This window comes from Oncorhynchus mykiss, chromosome 8 (genome assembly GCF_013265735.2).
Source record: "Oncorhynchus mykiss isolate Arlee chromosome 8, USDA_OmykA_1.1, whole genome shotgun sequence".
Lineage (NCBI taxonomy): Eukaryota > Metazoa > Chordata > Actinopteri > Salmoniformes > Salmonidae > Oncorhynchus > Oncorhynchus mykiss.
Genome location: NC_048572.1, coordinates 2055330 through 2072334, shown reverse-complemented (window position 1 = coordinate 2072334; position 17005 = coordinate 2055330). Strand labels below are relative to the sequence as shown.

Sequence of the window (17005 nt, the reverse complement as noted above, 5' to 3'; positions counted from 1 at the left end):
AGGAGAGGATATTTTTTTAAGTACTGGACAGCTTTGTGACATCAAATGGACTTTGGTGGTCAAGATGTGTTGGTATCTGTACTGATGGTGCAAAAGCCATAACAGGGATACATAGTGGAGTGGTAACGCACGTGCAAGCAGTTGCTCCCGATGTCACTTGGGTACACTGCAGCATCCACCGAGAGGCTCTTGCTGCCAAGGGAATGCCTGACAGCTTGAAATACGTTTTGGACACCACTGTGAAAATGCTTAACTTTTGTTAAAGCAAGGCCCCTGAACTCTCGTGTATTTTCTGCACTATGCAATGATATGAGCAGCGACCATGTAACGCTTTTACAACATACAGGAGTGCGCTGGTTATCTAGGGGTAAAGTATTGACACATTTTTTAAACTTGTGAAAGTTTTCTTTACTGACCATAATTTTCACGTGTCTGACAGCTTGCATGATGACAAGTTTCCCACACGACTGGCCTGGGTGATAGTCTTCTCACCTGAATGATCTGAATCTAGGATTACAGGGACTCTCCACAACTATATTCAATGTGCGGGACAAAATTGAGGCTATGATTAAGAAGTTGGGAGCGCTTGTCTGCATTAACAAGGACAACACACAGGTCTTTCCACCATTTATATTATTTTTTTGTGTGCAAATGAACTCAATCTTACGGACAATGTCAAATGTGATATAGCGAAGCACCTGAGTGAGTTGAGTGCGCAATTACACAGGTACTTTCCTGAAATGGACGACACAAACAACTGGATTTGTTATCCTTTCATTTCCCTGCCTCCAGTCCACTTACCGATATCTGAACAAGAGAGCCTCATCGAAGTTGCAACAAGCGCTTCTGTGAAAATGTAATTTAATCAGAAGCCACTGCCTGATTTCTGGATTGGGCTGCGCTCAGAGTATCCTGTCTTGGCAAATCGTGCTGTTTAGACACTGATGCCCTTTGCAACCACGTACCTATGTGAGAGTGGATTCTCAGCCCTCACTAGCATGAAAACTAAATACAGGCACGGATGTGTGTGGAAAATTATTTAAGACTGAGACTCTCTCCAATACAACCCAACATTGCAGAGTTATGTGCATCCTTTCAAGCACAACCTTCTTATTAACCTGTGGTGAGTTATTCACAATTTTCAATGAACAAATAAGGTTTTATATGTAAGATGGTTAAATATTATTATATTATTATTTGTGCCCTGGTCCTATAAGAGATCTTTGTCACTTCCCACGAGCTGGATTGTGACAACTCACACTCATTCTTATGTTTAATAAATGTATCGTATAGTGTGTGTGTGGCGCTGACCCTGGTGCTAGAGGGGGTACAGTTGGAGGTTGAATGTTTGAAGGGGTACAGTTGGAGGTTGAATGTTTGAAGGGGTACAGCTGACCCTGGTGTGAGAGGGGGTACAGTTGGAGGTTGAATGTTTGAAGGGGTATAGGACTACAAAACTTTTGGGAACCACTGCTCTAAGGGATTCTATTTCTGTGTCAGAAACTCACAGAAAGCTCACGTTAAATTCTCCAGCTAATTTTGAACTTTTTCTGTTAAAAAACAATATCCAAAGTATAGTATAATTTACACACACTAAAAGGTAAAAACATTGTTTTGAGTAAAGTATGATATACAGCCAACAGCAATCAGATTGTGTTCCAACTGTCCCAGAACCAACTCACCTCATAGCCAATAAATACCCCAGTCTCCTCTAACCTAATGAGTTAACAGTGTGACCCCAGTCTCCCCTAACCTAATGAGTTAACAGCCCCAGTCTCCCCTAACCTAATGAGTTAACAGCTCCAGTCTCCCCTAACCTAATGAGTTAACAGCTCCAGTCTCCCCTAACCTAATGAGTTAAGTGTGACCCCAGTCTCCTCTAACCTAATGAGTTAACAGCTCCACTCTCCTCTAACCTAATGAGTTAACAGCCCCAGTCTCCCCTAACCTAATCAGTTAACAGCTCCAGTCTCCCCTAACCTAATCAGTTAATTGCTCCAGTCTCCCCTAACCTAATGAGTTAACAGCTCCAGTCTCCCCTAACCTAATGAGTTAACAGCTCCAGTCTCCCCTAACCTAATGAGTTAAGTGTGACCCCAGTCTCCTCTAACCTAATGAGTTAACAGCTCCACTCTCCTCTAACCTAATGAGTTAACAGCTCCAGTCTCCCCTAACCTAATGAGTTAACAGCCCCAATCTCCTCTAACCTAATGAGTTAAGTGTGACCCCAGTCTCCCCTAACCTAATGAGTTAACAGCTCCAGTCTCCCCTAACCTAATGAGTTAACAGCCCCAGTCTCCTCTAACCTAATGAGTTAACAGCCCCAGTCTCCTCTAACCTAATGAGTTAACAGCCCCAGTCTCCCCTAACCTAATGAGTTAACAGCCCCAGTCTCCCCTAACCTAATGAGTTAATAACAGTGTAACAGACGTCCCCCAATTGTAACAGACGTCCCCCAATTGTAATTAGGGTCAATGAATCTGGTTTCCTGCTCAATGTTCTGGCAGTAATGTTGCTAGCTGTTGATTGGGTGCTGCTGAGAGGCTTGGTTCTGATTGGCTGTGTTTCCAGGCCCCCAGAGGACATCTCCCACAGTGACCAAGACAGCCCCCTCCAGGCAGATAAACTCTGCCTCCATCCGCAGGGCGATGCCCACTAGAGCAACCAGACCATCAGACGCTGAGATCCTAGAACTGAACCAGCAGGTACACACACACTCACACTCACACACACTCTCACACTCACACACACACTCACACTCACACACTCTCTCACCCACACCACACTCTCTCTCTCTCACACACACACACTCTCACTCACACACTCTCACTCACACACTCTCACACACTCACTCACACACACACACTCACACACTCTCTCTCACACACTCACACACACACACACTCACTCACACCACACTCTCTCTCTCACACACCACACTCTCTCTCTCACACACACACACACACACTCTCACTCACACACACACACACCCTCTCACTCATACACACTCACTCAGCTTCCTCTTTTATTATATATTTATTTTATTTCACCTTTATTTCACCAGGTAGGCCAGTTGAGAACAAGTTCTCATTTACAATTGCGACCTGGCCAAGATAAAGCAAAGCAGTGCGACACAAACAACAACACAGAGTTACACATGGAGTAAAACAAACATACAGTCAATAATACAGTATAAAAATATATATACAGTGAGTGCAAATGAGGTGAGATAAGGGAGTTAAGGCAATAAATAGGCCATAGTGGCGCAGTAATTACAATTTAGCAATTACACACTGGAGTGGTAGATGTGCAGAAGATGATTGTGCAAGTAGAGATACTGGGGTGCAAAGGAGCTAAATAAATAAATAAATACAGTTTGGGGATGAGGTAGGTAGATGGGCTGTTTACAGATGGGCTATGCACAGGAGCAGTGGTCTGTGAGCTGCTCTGACAGCTGGTGCTTAAAGCTAGTGAGGGAGATATGAGTCTCAAGTTTCAGTGATTTTTGTAGTTTGATCCAGTCATTGGCAGCAGAGAACTGGAAGGAAAGGCGGCCAAAGTAAGAATTGGTTTTTGGGGGTGACCCGTGAGATATACCTGCTGGAGCGCGTGCTACGAGTGGGTGCTGCTATGGTGACCAGTGAGCTGAGATAAGGCGGGTACTTTACCTAGCAAAGACTTATAGATGACCTGGAGCCAGTGGGTTTGGCGACGAGTATGAAGCGAGGGCCAGCCAACGAGAGCATACAGGTCGCAGTGGTGGGTAGTATATGGGGCTTTGGTGACAAAACGGATGGCACTGTGATAGACCGCATCCAATTTGCTGAGTGTTGGAGGCTATTCTGTAAATGACATCGCCAAAGTCGAGGATCGGTAGGATGGTCCGTTTTACGAGGGTATGTTTGGCAGCATGATGAAGTATGCTTTGTTGTGAAATAGGAAGCCGATTCTCGATAACATTTTGGATTGGATATGTTTAATGTGATTCTGGAAGGAGAGTTTACAGTCAAACCAGACACCTAGGTATTTGTAGTTTTCCACATATTCTAAGTCAGAACCGTCCAGAGTAGTGATGCTGGACGGGCGGGCAGGTGCAGGCAGCGATCGGTTGAAAAGCATGCATTTAGTTTTACTTGTATTTAAGAGCAGTTGGAGGCCACGGAAGGAGAGTTGTATGGCATTGAAGCTCGTTTGGAGGTTTGTTAACACAGTGCCAAAGAAGGGCCAGAAGGATACAGAATGGTGTCGTCTGCGTAGAGGTGGATCAGAGACTCACCAGGAGCAAGAGCGACATCATTGATGTATACAGAAAAGAGAGTTGGCCCAAGAATTGAACCCTGTGGCACCCCCATAGAAACTGCCAGAGGCCCGGACAACAGACCCTCCGATTTGACACACTGAACTCTGTCTGAGAAGTAGTTGGTGAACCAGGCGAGGCAATCATTTGAGAAATTAAGGCTGTTGAGTCTGCCGATGAGGATGTGGTGATTGACAGAGTCGAAAGCCTTGGCCAGGTCAATGAAGATGGCTGCACAGTACTGTCTTTTATCGATGCCGGTTATGATATCGTTTAGGACCTTGAACGTGGCTGAGGTGCACCCATGACCAGCTCTGAAACCAGATTGCATAGCGGAGAAGGTACTCCTGCAGCTTTCCAATTATTTGGGATCTCAGACGATACAAAAGAGAAGTTGAACAGGCTAGAAATAGGGGTTGCCACATTTTTGGGAGATCATTTTAGTTTAATTATAGTTTTAGAAAGAAAGGGTCCAGATTGTCTAGCCCGGCTGATTTGTAGGGGTCCAGATTTTGCAGTTCTTTCAGAACATCAGCTATCTGGATTTGGGTGAAGGAGAAATGGGGGAGGCTTGGGGTTGCTGTGGGGGGTGCCGGGCAGTTGACCGGGGTAGGGGTAGCCAGGTGGAAAGCATGGCCAGCTGTAGAAAAATCTTATTGATATTCTCAATTATAGTGGATTTATCGGTGGTGACAGTGTTTCCTATCCTCAGAGCAGTGGGCAGCTGGGAGGAGGTGCTCTTATTCGGTGCTCTTACCTCTGCCTCCCCCTTCTCTCTCTCTACCTCTTCGTGTGTGTGTGTAGATGTTGGATCTGAAGCTGACGGTGGATGGTCTGGAGAAAGAGAGAGATTTCTACTTCAGTAAGCTGAGAGACATCGAGTTGATCTGTCAGGAGAATGAGACCAACGCCAGCCCAACACTCTCCAAGATCATGGATATACTGTACGCTACTGAGGTAGGACACACACACTGGATAAAACACACACACACACACTGAATGAAACACACACACTGGATAAAACACACACACACACACACACTGGATAAAACACACACACACACACACTGGATAAAACACACACACACACACTGAATAAAACACACACACACACTGGATAAAACACACACACACACACACACTGGATAAAACACACACACACACTGGATAAAACACACACACACACACTGAATAAAACACACACACACACACTGGATAAAACACACACACACACACTGGATAAAACACACACACACACACACACACTCAATAAGACACACACACACACACACACACACACACATGGGATAAAACACACACACACTGGATAAAACACACACACACACACACTGGATAAAACACACACACACACACTGGATAAAACACACACACACACACACACTGGATAAAACACACACACACACACACACTGAATAAAACACCCACACACACACACAGTGGATAAAACAGACACACACACACACACACACACACTGAATAAGACACACACGGGATAAAACACACACACACTGGATACAACACACACACACACCCAGACACACACTGGATAAAACAGACACACACACACACACACACTGAATAAGACACACACACACTGAATAAAACACACACACACTGAATAAAACACACACACAGACACACACTGGATAAAACAGACACACACACACACACTGGATAAAACAGACACACACACACACACTGAATATAACACGCACACACACACACACTGAATAAAACAGACACACACACACTGAATAAAACACACACACACACACTGGATAAATCAGACACACACACACTGAATAAAACACACACACACACACACACACACACTGAATAAAACACACACACACTGAATAAAACACACACACACACACTGAATAAAACACACACACACACACTGAATAAAACAGACACACACACACTGGATAAAACACACACACACACTGGATAAAACACACACACACACATACTGAATAAGACACACACACACACACACACACTGAATAAGACACACACACACACACACACACTGAATAAAACACACACACACACACACACACTGAATAAAACACACACACACTGAATAAAACACACACACACACTGAATAAAACACACACACACACTGGATAAAACAGACACACACAAATGGGATAAAACACACACACATTGGATAAAACACACACACACATTGGATAAAACAGACACACACACACTGGATAAAACACACACACACACACACACACACTGAATAAAACAGACACACACACACACACACACTGAATAAAACAGACATACACACACTGAATAAAACAGACACACACACACTGGATAAAACACACACACACACACACACACACTGAATAAAACAGACACACACACACACACACACACACACTGAATAAAACAGACACATACACACTGAATAAAACAGACACACACACTGAATAAAACAAAACACACACACACACACACACACACACACACTGAATAAAACACAAGCACACACTGAATAAAACACACACACAGACACACACACACACACACTGGATAAAACAGACACACACACACACACACTGGATAAAACAGACACACACACTCACTGGATAAAACACACACACACACACACACACACGCGCACACACTGAATAAAACACACACACACACACACACACTGAATAAAACACAAGCACACACTGAATAAAACACACACACAGACACACACACACACACTGGATAAAACAGACACACACACACACACATACTGGATAAAACAGACACACACACACTCACTGGATAAAACAGACACACACACACACACATACTGGATAAAACAGACACACACACATACTGGATAAAACAGACACACACACACTCACTGGATAAAACAGACACACACACTCACTGGATAAAACACACACACACACTCACTGGATAAAACACACACACACACTCACTGGATAAAACACACACACACACACTCACTGGATAAAACACACACACACACTCACTGGATAAAACACACACACACACTCACTGGATAAAACACACACACACACACTCACTGGATAAAACACACACACACACTCACTGGATAAAACAGATACACATACACACTGGATAAAACAGATACACACACACACACACTGGATAAATGTTTTTTCTTACTTTTTAAAAATGTTCTACATATATGAAATAACACATATGGAATCATGTAGTAACCAAATAAGTGTTAAACAAATCTAAATATATTTAGTACCCACCCTTTGATGACAGCTGCGTGACAATTTTGATGTCTTCACTATTATTCAACAATGTAGAAAATAGTAAAAAATAAAGAAAAACCCTGGAATGAGGTCGAACTTTTGACTGGTACTGTACTTGTGTATGTTGAAACACACACTATATACAGCATGGCATTCGGAAAGTATTCAGATAAAGTACCCCTCAACTTTTTTCAACATTTTGTTACATCACAGCCTTATTCTGAAATGTATAGGATTGTTTTTTTCCCCCTCATCGATCTACACACAATACCCCATAATGACATCACAATACCCCATAATGACATCACAATACCCCATAATGACATCACAATACCCTATAACGACATCACAATACCCGATAATGACAAAGCATAAACAGGTGTTTAGACATTTTGGCAACTTATAAAAAATGTAAAACTGAAATATCACATTTACATGAGTATTCTGACCTTTTACTCAGTACTTTGTTGAAGCACCTTTGGCAGCGATTACAGCCTGGAGTCTTTTTGGGTATGACGCTACAAGCTTGGCACACCTGTATTTGGGGAGTTCCTCCCATTCTTCTCTGCAGATCCTCTCAAGCTCTGTCAGGTTAGATGAGTATCGCTGCACAGCTACTTTCAGATATCTCTAGAGATGTTAAATCGGGTTCAAGTCCGGGCTCTGGCTTGGTCATTCAAGGACATTCAGAGTCCCGAATCTACTTCTGCGTTGTCTTGGCTGTGTGCTTTGTGTCGTTGTCTTGTTGGAAGGTGAACCTTCGTCCCAGTCTGAGGTCCTGAGCACTCTGGAGCAGGTTTTCATCAAGGATCTTTACTTTGCTCCATTCATCTTTCCCTCCATCCTGACTAGTCCCCCAGTCCCTGCCGCTGAAAAACATCCCCACAGCATGATGCTGCCACCACCATGCTTCACCGTAGGGATGGTGCCAGGTTTCCTCCAGATGTGACGCTTGGCATTTAGGCCAAATAGTTCCATCTTGGTTTCATCATTCCAGAGAAACTTGTTTCTCATGGTCTGAGAGTCCTTTAGGTGCCTTTTGGCAAACTGTCATGCCGGCTGTCATGTGCCTTTTACTGAGGAGTGGCTTCTTTTTGGCCACTCTACCATAAAGGCCTGATTGGTGGAGTGCTGCAGAGATGGTTATCTGTCTGGAAGGTCTCCCATCTCCACAGAGGAACTCTGTAGCTCTGTCAGAATGACCATTGGGTTCTTGGCCACCTCCCTGACCAAGGACCTTCTCCCCCAATTGCTCAGTTTGGCCGGGTGGCCAGCTCTAGGAAGAGTCTCGGTGGTTCCAAACTTCTTCTATTTAAGAATTATGGAGGCCACTGTGTTCTTGGAGACCTTCAATGCTGCAGAAATGTTTTGGTTCCCTTCCCCAGATCTGTGCCTCGACACAATCCTGTCTCGGAGCTCTACGGACAATTCCTTCGACCTCATGGCTTGGTTTTTTTCTCTGACAACTGTTGGACCTTATATAGACAGTTGTGTTCCCTTCCCAAAAAATAGTTTTTTTATGTAACCTTAATTTAACTAGGCAAGTCAGTTAAGTACAAATTCTTATTTATAATGACGGCCTAACCTGGCCAAACCCGGACAATGTTGGGCCAATTGTGTTCTGCTCTATGGGACTCCCAATCACGGCTGGTTGTAATACAGCCTGGAATCAAACCAGGGTTTGACACCTCTAGCATTGAGATACAGTGCCTTGGACTGCTGCGCCTCTCGGGAGCCCAAAATCATATCCAATCAATTTAATTTATATCAGGTGGACTCCAATCAAGTTGTAGAAACATCTCAAGGATGATCAACGGAAACAGGATGCACCTGAGCTCAATTTCGAGTTTCATTGCAAAGTATCTGAATACCTATGTAAATAAGGTATTTATGTTTCTTATTTTTAATACATTTGCAAAAATTATCATTATGGGGTATTGTGTGTAGATTGATGAGAAAAAAACATGTATTTAATGTATTTTAGAAGAAGACTGTAACGTAACAAAATGTGAAAAAAGTGAAGGGGTCTGAATACCTTCTGAATGCGCTGTATATTGCCATCCACAGTAGAGGGTGGTGTCCTGTGATTACACACAGTCCTACAGGAGGAGCTGCTGCTCCATCAACTAGAAGCTTCTAAAAGTCATGTTCAAAATAGGAGGTAGAATTAATCAAGCTAATAAAATATTAACAAACTGTTTAATAGTCATACTAACAATTGTTTGTTTTGTTTGTTTTTTATGAGTGTTGTGAAGTTCAGTGTTTTACAACTTGACGTTAGAAGGTTCCTCACCATCAATGTCGTCTAAATGGCTTTCCATGGATTATAACTCGCCCATAGACTCAAGTTATAAAACACTCAAGTTCCCCTATAAGTGTATGAAGCTAGGTTACCAGGTTACCAGCTAGGTTACCAGGTTACCAGCTAGGTTACCAGCTAGGTTACCAGCTAGGTTACCAGCTAGGTTACCAGCTAGGTTACCAGCTAGGTTACCTGGTTACCAGCTAGGTTACCAGCTAGGTTACAACTCTCCCCCTCTCCACCTCTCCCCTGTAACTCTCCCCCCTCCTCTCCTCTCCCCTGTAACTCTCCCCCTCTCCTCTCTTCTGTACCTCTCCCTCTCTCCATTGTAACTCTCCCCCTCCTCTCCGCCTCCTCTCCCCCTCTCCTCTCCACCTCTCCCCTGTAAATCTTCCCCAGGGCGAGGTTGAGAAAGAGAATACCTTCTCAGACAACTTACCTGATCACTAAAGGTGAATAAAATTAATAATTACACACACACCATTCACACAACTTTTCACATGCACACACACACTTACACACCCCCAGACAGCCCCTGACATCTGTCTGACCTCTGTGTGCGTGTGTGTTTTAGGATGGCTTCATGGCGCCAGAGTACGACAAGGTGGAGGAGGCGCCACAGGGAGACCAAGAAGAATACTAAACACACCTCCTTTCTCTGCACCACTCCACGCCTCCTTTCTCTGCACCACTCCACGCCTCCTTTCTCTGCACCACTCCACGCCTCCTTTCTCTGCACCACTCCACGCCTCCTTTCTCTGCACCACTCCACGCCTCCTTTCTCTGCACCACTCCATACCTCCTTTCTCTGCACCACTCCACGCCTCCTTTCTCTGCACCACTCCATACCTCCTTTCTCTGCACCACTTCATACCTCCTTTCTCTGCACCACTCCATACCTCCTTTCTCTGCACCACTCCACGCCTCCTTTCTCTGCACCACTCCACGTCTCCTTTCTCGTTACCACTCCACGCCTCCTTTCTCTGCACCACTCCATACCTCCTTTCTCTGCACCACTTCATACCTCCTTTCTCTGCACCACTCCATACCTCCTTTCTCTGCACCACTCCACGCCTCCTTTCTCTGCACCACTCCACGTCTCCTTTCTCTGCACCACTCCACGCCTCCTTTCTCTGCACCACTCCATACCTCCTTTCTCTGCACCACTCCACGCCTCCTTTCTCTGCACCACTCCATACCTCCTTTCTCTGCACCACTCCACGTCTCCTTTCTCTGCACCACTCCATACCTCCTTTCTCTGCACCACTCCATACCTCTTTTCTCTGCACCACTCCATACCTCTTTTCTCTGCACCACTTCCCTCCGTGAATCACCTCTTCAAGATTCTCATCTCCTTCCCCTTTTCTTCTCCCATCTTCTCCCAACCACCCCCCAAGACATGTCTGCTCCGGACAGTTCATCTGAATGGGTATTGTTAGCAGGATGCTAGGCTAATAGCTAGCTATGAACAGTTCATCTGTATGGGCGTTGTTAGCAGGATGCTAGGCTAATAGCTAGCTATGAACAGTTAATCTGTATGGGCGTTGTTAGCAGGATGCTAGGCTAATAGCTAGCTCTACCAAATATGGTGATGAGAGGAAGCACATTGGCCGGCAGTGGGAGAAGGATTTTGGCCGACATTCTGCAAATTTTCTCATCAATGAAACATTTGACCTCTACAGTTTTTCTGTTTCCCAAACTAGAATCTGTAACAAGCAGAGTACTGCGTTTTGTAGACTTTATCCTTTACGAAAGTTTCAAAGTATTGTGTTGTTTAGAAAAAGTGTACGAGTGAATTGAGTTATTGCACACACGCACTTCAGAGTAGGCGTTCCCTAATGGAAATATGCAAATAAATGCTAGAATGTGCCAATAGGATCTCACTAGCTCGTGGTTGGCTCTGCCCACTATGGTTTATCTGCTCCCATTGGAAATGACAGACTCCGGTCTATCTTGGGTTAGTTACAAAAATCTTTGGTTAATCTGTATGGGAGGTGTTAGCAGGGTGCTAGGCTAATGGCTATTGTAAAGGAGATGTCAGGTTGTTAGTATGGCTCTATAGAGCCCTCTGCCTATAAATGCAGGTCACACATCAAACTCCATCATCTCTGAACCCAGAACCAAGTCTCGCATGCTTCTCTCAGATTGGAAAGAGACTCACTCCACTGGCTCCACTGGCTCCACTGACTCCACTGACTCCACTGACTCCACTGACTCCACTGGCTCCACTGGCTCCACTGACTCCACTGGCTCCACTGGCTCCACTGACTCCACTGGCTCCACTGACTCCACTGGCTCCACTGGCTCCACTGGCTCCACTGGCTCCACTGACTCCACTGGCTCCACTGGCTCCACTGGCTCCACTGACTCCACTGGCTCCACTGGCTCCACTGGCTCCACTGGCTCCACTGGCTCCACTGACTCCACTGACTCCACTGGCTCCACTGGCTCCACTGACTCCACTGGCTCCACTGACTCCACTGACTCCACTGGCTCCACTGGCTCCACTGACTCCACTGGCTCCACTGGCTCCACTGGCTCCACTGACTCCACTGGCTCCACTGGCTCCACTGACTCCACTGGCTCCACTGACTCCACTGGCTCCACTGGCTCCACTGACTCCACTGACTCCACTGGCTCCACTGACTCCACTGGCTCCACTGACTCCACTGACTCCACTGGCTCCACTGACTCCACTGGCTCCACTGACTCCACTGGCTCCACTGACTCCACTGACTCCACTGACTCCACTGGCTCCACTGGCTCCACTGGCTCCACTGACTCCACTGGCTCCACTGGCTCCACTGACTCCACTGGCTCCACTGACTCCACTGGCTCCACTGGCTCCACTGACTCCACTGGCTCCACTGGCTCCACTGACTCCACTGACTCCACTGGCTCCACTGGCTCCACTGACTCCACTGGCTCCACTGACTCCACTGGCTCCACTGACTCCACTGACTCCACTGGCTCCACTGGCTCCACTGACTCCACTGGCTCCACTGGCTCCACTGACTCCACTGACTCCACTGGCTCCACTGGCTCCACTGACTCCACTGGCTCCACTGGCTCCACTGACTCCACTGGCTCCACTGACTCCACTGACTCCACTGACTCCACTGGCTCCACTGGCTCGGCATCTACCTACCATACACATATCAGTCCCTGCATTAATAATATGGGCTCAGCTGCACCACCATGTTGTCAGTTGTTAACCAGACGGCATGATTTTATTTCTTTAGCGGTTATTTTCCGTTCTTTCCGAACTCTGGATTGGATAAGGGAGGGTGGAGAAGCTTGCACCAATGGAAGCAAAACAAACCAATCAGAATGATCCAGAAACCTACATGTAAGGTGATTGGGTGAGGCCAGCAGGAACCAGGGGTCTCTATTCAGCGGGGAGCAACGTTACATAACATTCAGATAGAACTGGATTACAGTAGAACAGACTCAACTGTGTGTCAGAATCATGTCAGCTCTATTTCTTATATTTCTGTCTGCAACAGTCTGCGGGTGTTAACCACTGAATTCACCCTGGGTTAAATTGTTGTATTGTTTTGAATGTGGAGTTAGTTAGGGTAAACATGGAGTGGCTAACAGGTTAACAAGGTGGTTAATGTGAATCTATTTATTACCCAGAGAAGGCTTTTATTATTAAACTATATGAATGAACAAAAACACACTACTATACCATAGATACTAATGGGTGAATGTGGATTATTGTTTTAGCTGCTGTCTTTGATTTGGAGTTTTTTTGGGGGGGGTTGTTGACGTGTTGTTGTTGACATGTTGCACTGTGTTAAAAACACCACAGTCTCTGTCATGGTGATGGGGAGCAGGGCTTAGTGGTGACTGACAGCTGTCAGGAGTGACTGATAGCTGCCCCTGGTTGTCATGGCAGCCCTGTGATAGACATGCATTGTTTGTCATTTTATTACAAGGCTGAATAAAGAGATGGGTTCAAAACCAGAAGGAATAGACTGGTCGACTCTTATTGTAGGAGTGGACACACGCACACACCTTACGTCTATGACACACACACAGGCCTAGATTCAGGGCTCGATTCAATCCGTAGTGCTGAATAGCTGCGCTACAGTGCGATAGAAGTTTAAAGGCAATGTTCCTGTGTTAGCGGAGACTGCATTCACGGTATAGCGCTGCATATATCAGCTCATATGTCAGATCTTCCACAATACAGATTGAATCTAGCCCATAGCCCATAGTCTGTGCCCTACCATGGTGTCCTCTCTCTGGGTGACCTCTCCACAGTCTACCCTGGCTCCCGGGAACACATCCAGCCCTCACTGGGCACACAGAGAGAAAGGAATACCGTTGGCAAGAGCAGAGAAAAGAATGGAATGGTGCCGAAGGAGATAGCTACCGATCCCGTAACCAATCGTGCTATTGTGTATGTTTTTCAGCATTATTTGTAACTTATTTTGTACATAATGTTCTGCCACCGTGTCTTATGACCAGAAAGAGCTTCTAGTTATCAGGACAGCGAATCCTCACCGAGGAATCCTTTTTCTTCCAACGAGTCGGACGCGAAGGATTGACTGCACAGCCAGGCACGACTCCAACACTATCATTCATTTTGCTGATGAGCCAATAGGGAGGAGATCAGAGACCTGGCCGTGTGGTGCCAGGACAACAACCTCTCCCTCAACGTGATCAAGACAAAGGAGATGATTGTGGACTCAGGAAAAAGAGGGCCGAGAACACCCCCATTCTCATCGACGGGGCTGCAGTGGAGCAGGTTGAGAGCTTCAAGTTCCTTGGTGTCCACATCACCAACAAACTAACATGTTCCAAACACAACAAGACAGTCGTGAAGAGGGTACGACAAAACCTATTCCCCCTCAGGAGACTGAAAAGATTTGGAATGTGTCCTCAGATCCTCAAAAGTTTATACAGCTGCACCATCGAGAGCATGGTTGCATCACTGCCTGGTATGGCAGCAGGGGTAGTGCATACGGCCCAGTACATCACTGGGGCTAAGCTTCCGGCCATCCAGGACCTCTATCCCAGGCGGTGTCAGAGGAAGGCCCTAAAAATTGTCAAAAACTCCAGCCACCCTAGTCATAGACTGTTCTCTCTGCTACTGCACGGCAAGCGGTACCGGAGCACCAAGTCTAGGTCCAAGAAGCTTCTAAACAGCGTCTACCCCCAAGCCATAAGGCTCCTGAATATCTAATCAAATGGCCACCCAGACTATTTGCATTGCCCCCCCCCCCCCTCCTCTTTTACATCTCTGCTACTCTCTGTTTATTATCTATACACAGTCACTTTAATAACTCTACCTACAGGTACATATTACCTCAACTAACCGGTACCCCCTGTATATAGTCTCGCTATTGTTATTTTACTGCTGCTCTTTAATTACTTGTTACTTTAATTTCTTATTCTTATCTGTATTTTTGTAAACCGCATTGTTGGTTTGGGGCTCATAAGTAATCATATCACTGTGAGGTTGTATTCGGCGCATGTGACTAATGAAATTTGATTTGATCTCAAAGGCCAGTACATCTCTCATTCATGCAGTTCTCTCATTCAGAGGGCAAAGGTGGATTGTAGCCAATTACAAGTGATGTGATTGCCTACATATTAGCTTCCATTCCTTTATTAGAGTGACAAGTTACTTTTAAATGTATTCCCGAACATCTGAAGATGCCATCCACAAGTAAAAATGTCCAGGGAGGTGGGGTGCACCCAGGTTAAACACACCAAGTGTCCAGGGAGGTGGGGTGCACCCAGGTTAAACACACCAAGTGTCCAGGGAGGTGGGGGTGCACCCAGGTTAAACACACCAAGTGTTCAGGGAGGTGGGGTGCACCCAGGTGAAACACACCAAGTGTCCAGGGAGGTGGGGTGCACCCAGGTTAAACACACCAAGTGTCCAGGGAGGTGGGGGTGCACCCAGGTTAAACACACCAAGTGTCCAGGGAGGTGGGGTGCACCCAGGTTAAACACACCAAGTGTTCAGGGAGGTGGGGTGCACCCAGGTTAAACACACCAAGTGTCCAGGGAGGTGGGGTGCACCCAGGTTAAACACACCGTGTCCAAGGAGGTGGGGTGCACCCAGGTTAAACACACCAAGTGTCCAGGGAGGTGGGGGTGCACCCAGGTTAAACACACCAAGTGTTCAGGGAGGTGGGGGTGCACCCAGGTTAAACACACCAAGTGTCCAGGGAGGTGGGGTGCACCCAGGTTAAACACACCGTGTCCAGGGAGGTGGGGTGCACCCAGGTGAAACACACCAAGTGTCCAGGGAGGTGGGGTGCACCCAGGTTAAACACACCAAGTGTCCAGGGAGGTGGGGTGCACCCAGGTTAAACACACCAACATTACTGCTTACTTGCGTGACCTTTTTGGCAGTCAAAAGAAAACACCATGCTTGCTAACTTGCTAGCTATGTGACCCTTTTCAACACTTTTTTAGGCTATTTTTTTTTTTTTTACAAAGCAAGATAAATAAATATGCAATCAGTACTGAGTGAATGAACAACAAAAACATAATGAGACAAAAGATTCCTGTCTTTACCAGACTATTTAAGTAGTGTCATGACAAGGTTTGTACTGGATACCGTCACCAGCCTTGGATCTCTTGGGTTTACAGTTTTGACACCCCACATGGTGTGTGCTTATTTGAAATGATTAGGCTTTATGGATTGTATAAAGGGGTGATACGTTTTATGGGTGAGAGGGAGTGAAGAGGGGGACAGGGAAGAGTAGAGGGCATTGGCAGAGCACAGTCAGGGAGTAGTGGTCTACATAACTGGACAAAAAACAGCCTGCTAGTTAGACTCCCCAGGATGTGGATACCAGACAGCCATTACCAGTTCCCACATTAACCCCCACATTTTTTTAATATTAACCCTTAGCCTACAATTTCCGCACCCCTGCGGAAATCTAATTAACATAATAAAATCCCTATCAAAATCCATCTGTTTAAGCTAGAGATATATATATATTTTTTTGCATGGGCTGTCTCAATCCCCCACATCCGCCAATATTATGACCACCCTGGTTATAACCACACTATTGAAAGACTCTCACGTACACATGCTCTAGGACACCCACTAGCTTCACACGACTCGTCTGAGGTCTCTTCTGCCAACT

At 45.8% G+C, this 17005-nt stretch overlaps 2 protein-coding genes across 6 annotated transcripts in view; one reads left to right on the top strand and one right to left on the bottom strand.

Moving 5' to 3' along the window:
• The window catches only part of LOC110529242 (microtubule-associated protein RP/EB family member 3), a 35135-nt gene extending 24498 nt beyond the window's left edge, over positions 1-10637 (top strand). For all 5 annotated transcript variants that reach the window (XM_036984540.1, XM_036984544.1, XM_036984543.1 and 2 more), the window contains 4 exons: positions 2572-2705; positions 5102-5254; positions 10287-10339; positions 10462-10637. In XM_036984540.1, coding sequence (XP_036840435.1) covers positions 2572-2705; positions 5102-5254; positions 10287-10337 — 338 coding nt within the window. In that variant the 3' untranslated portion in view covers positions 10338-10339; positions 10462-10637. The remainder of the gene's footprint in view (positions 1-2571; positions 2706-5101; positions 5255-10286; positions 10340-10461) is intronic.
• LOC118965478 lies at positions 10498-12138 on the bottom strand. The gene is made up of 2 exons (XM_036984546.1): positions 10887-12138; positions 10498-10836 (listed from the first exon to the last, which is right to left on the bottom strand). The coding sequence occupies exons 1-2, from the start codon at positions 11306-11308 to the stop codon at positions 10527-10529; spliced, it is 732 nt and encodes a 243-aa protein (XP_036840441.1). The 5' UTR covers positions 11309-12138; the 3' UTR covers positions 10498-10526.
• Between the last annotated feature and the right edge of the window lie 4867 nt (positions 12139-17005).

What these genes read in the sequence shown, in the direction of transcription:
- LOC118965478 (XM_036984546.1), bottom strand. Translation starts at nt 11,308, where the DNA reads ATGAACTGTCCGGAGCAGACATGTCTTGGGGGGTGGTTGGGAGAAGAT. An exon ending in AAGTGGTGCAGAGAAAGGAG is followed by an intron (nt 10,837 to 10,886) that starts GTATGGAGTGGT and finishes ACGAGAAAGGAG; the next exon opens with ACGTGGAGTGGTGCAGAGAA.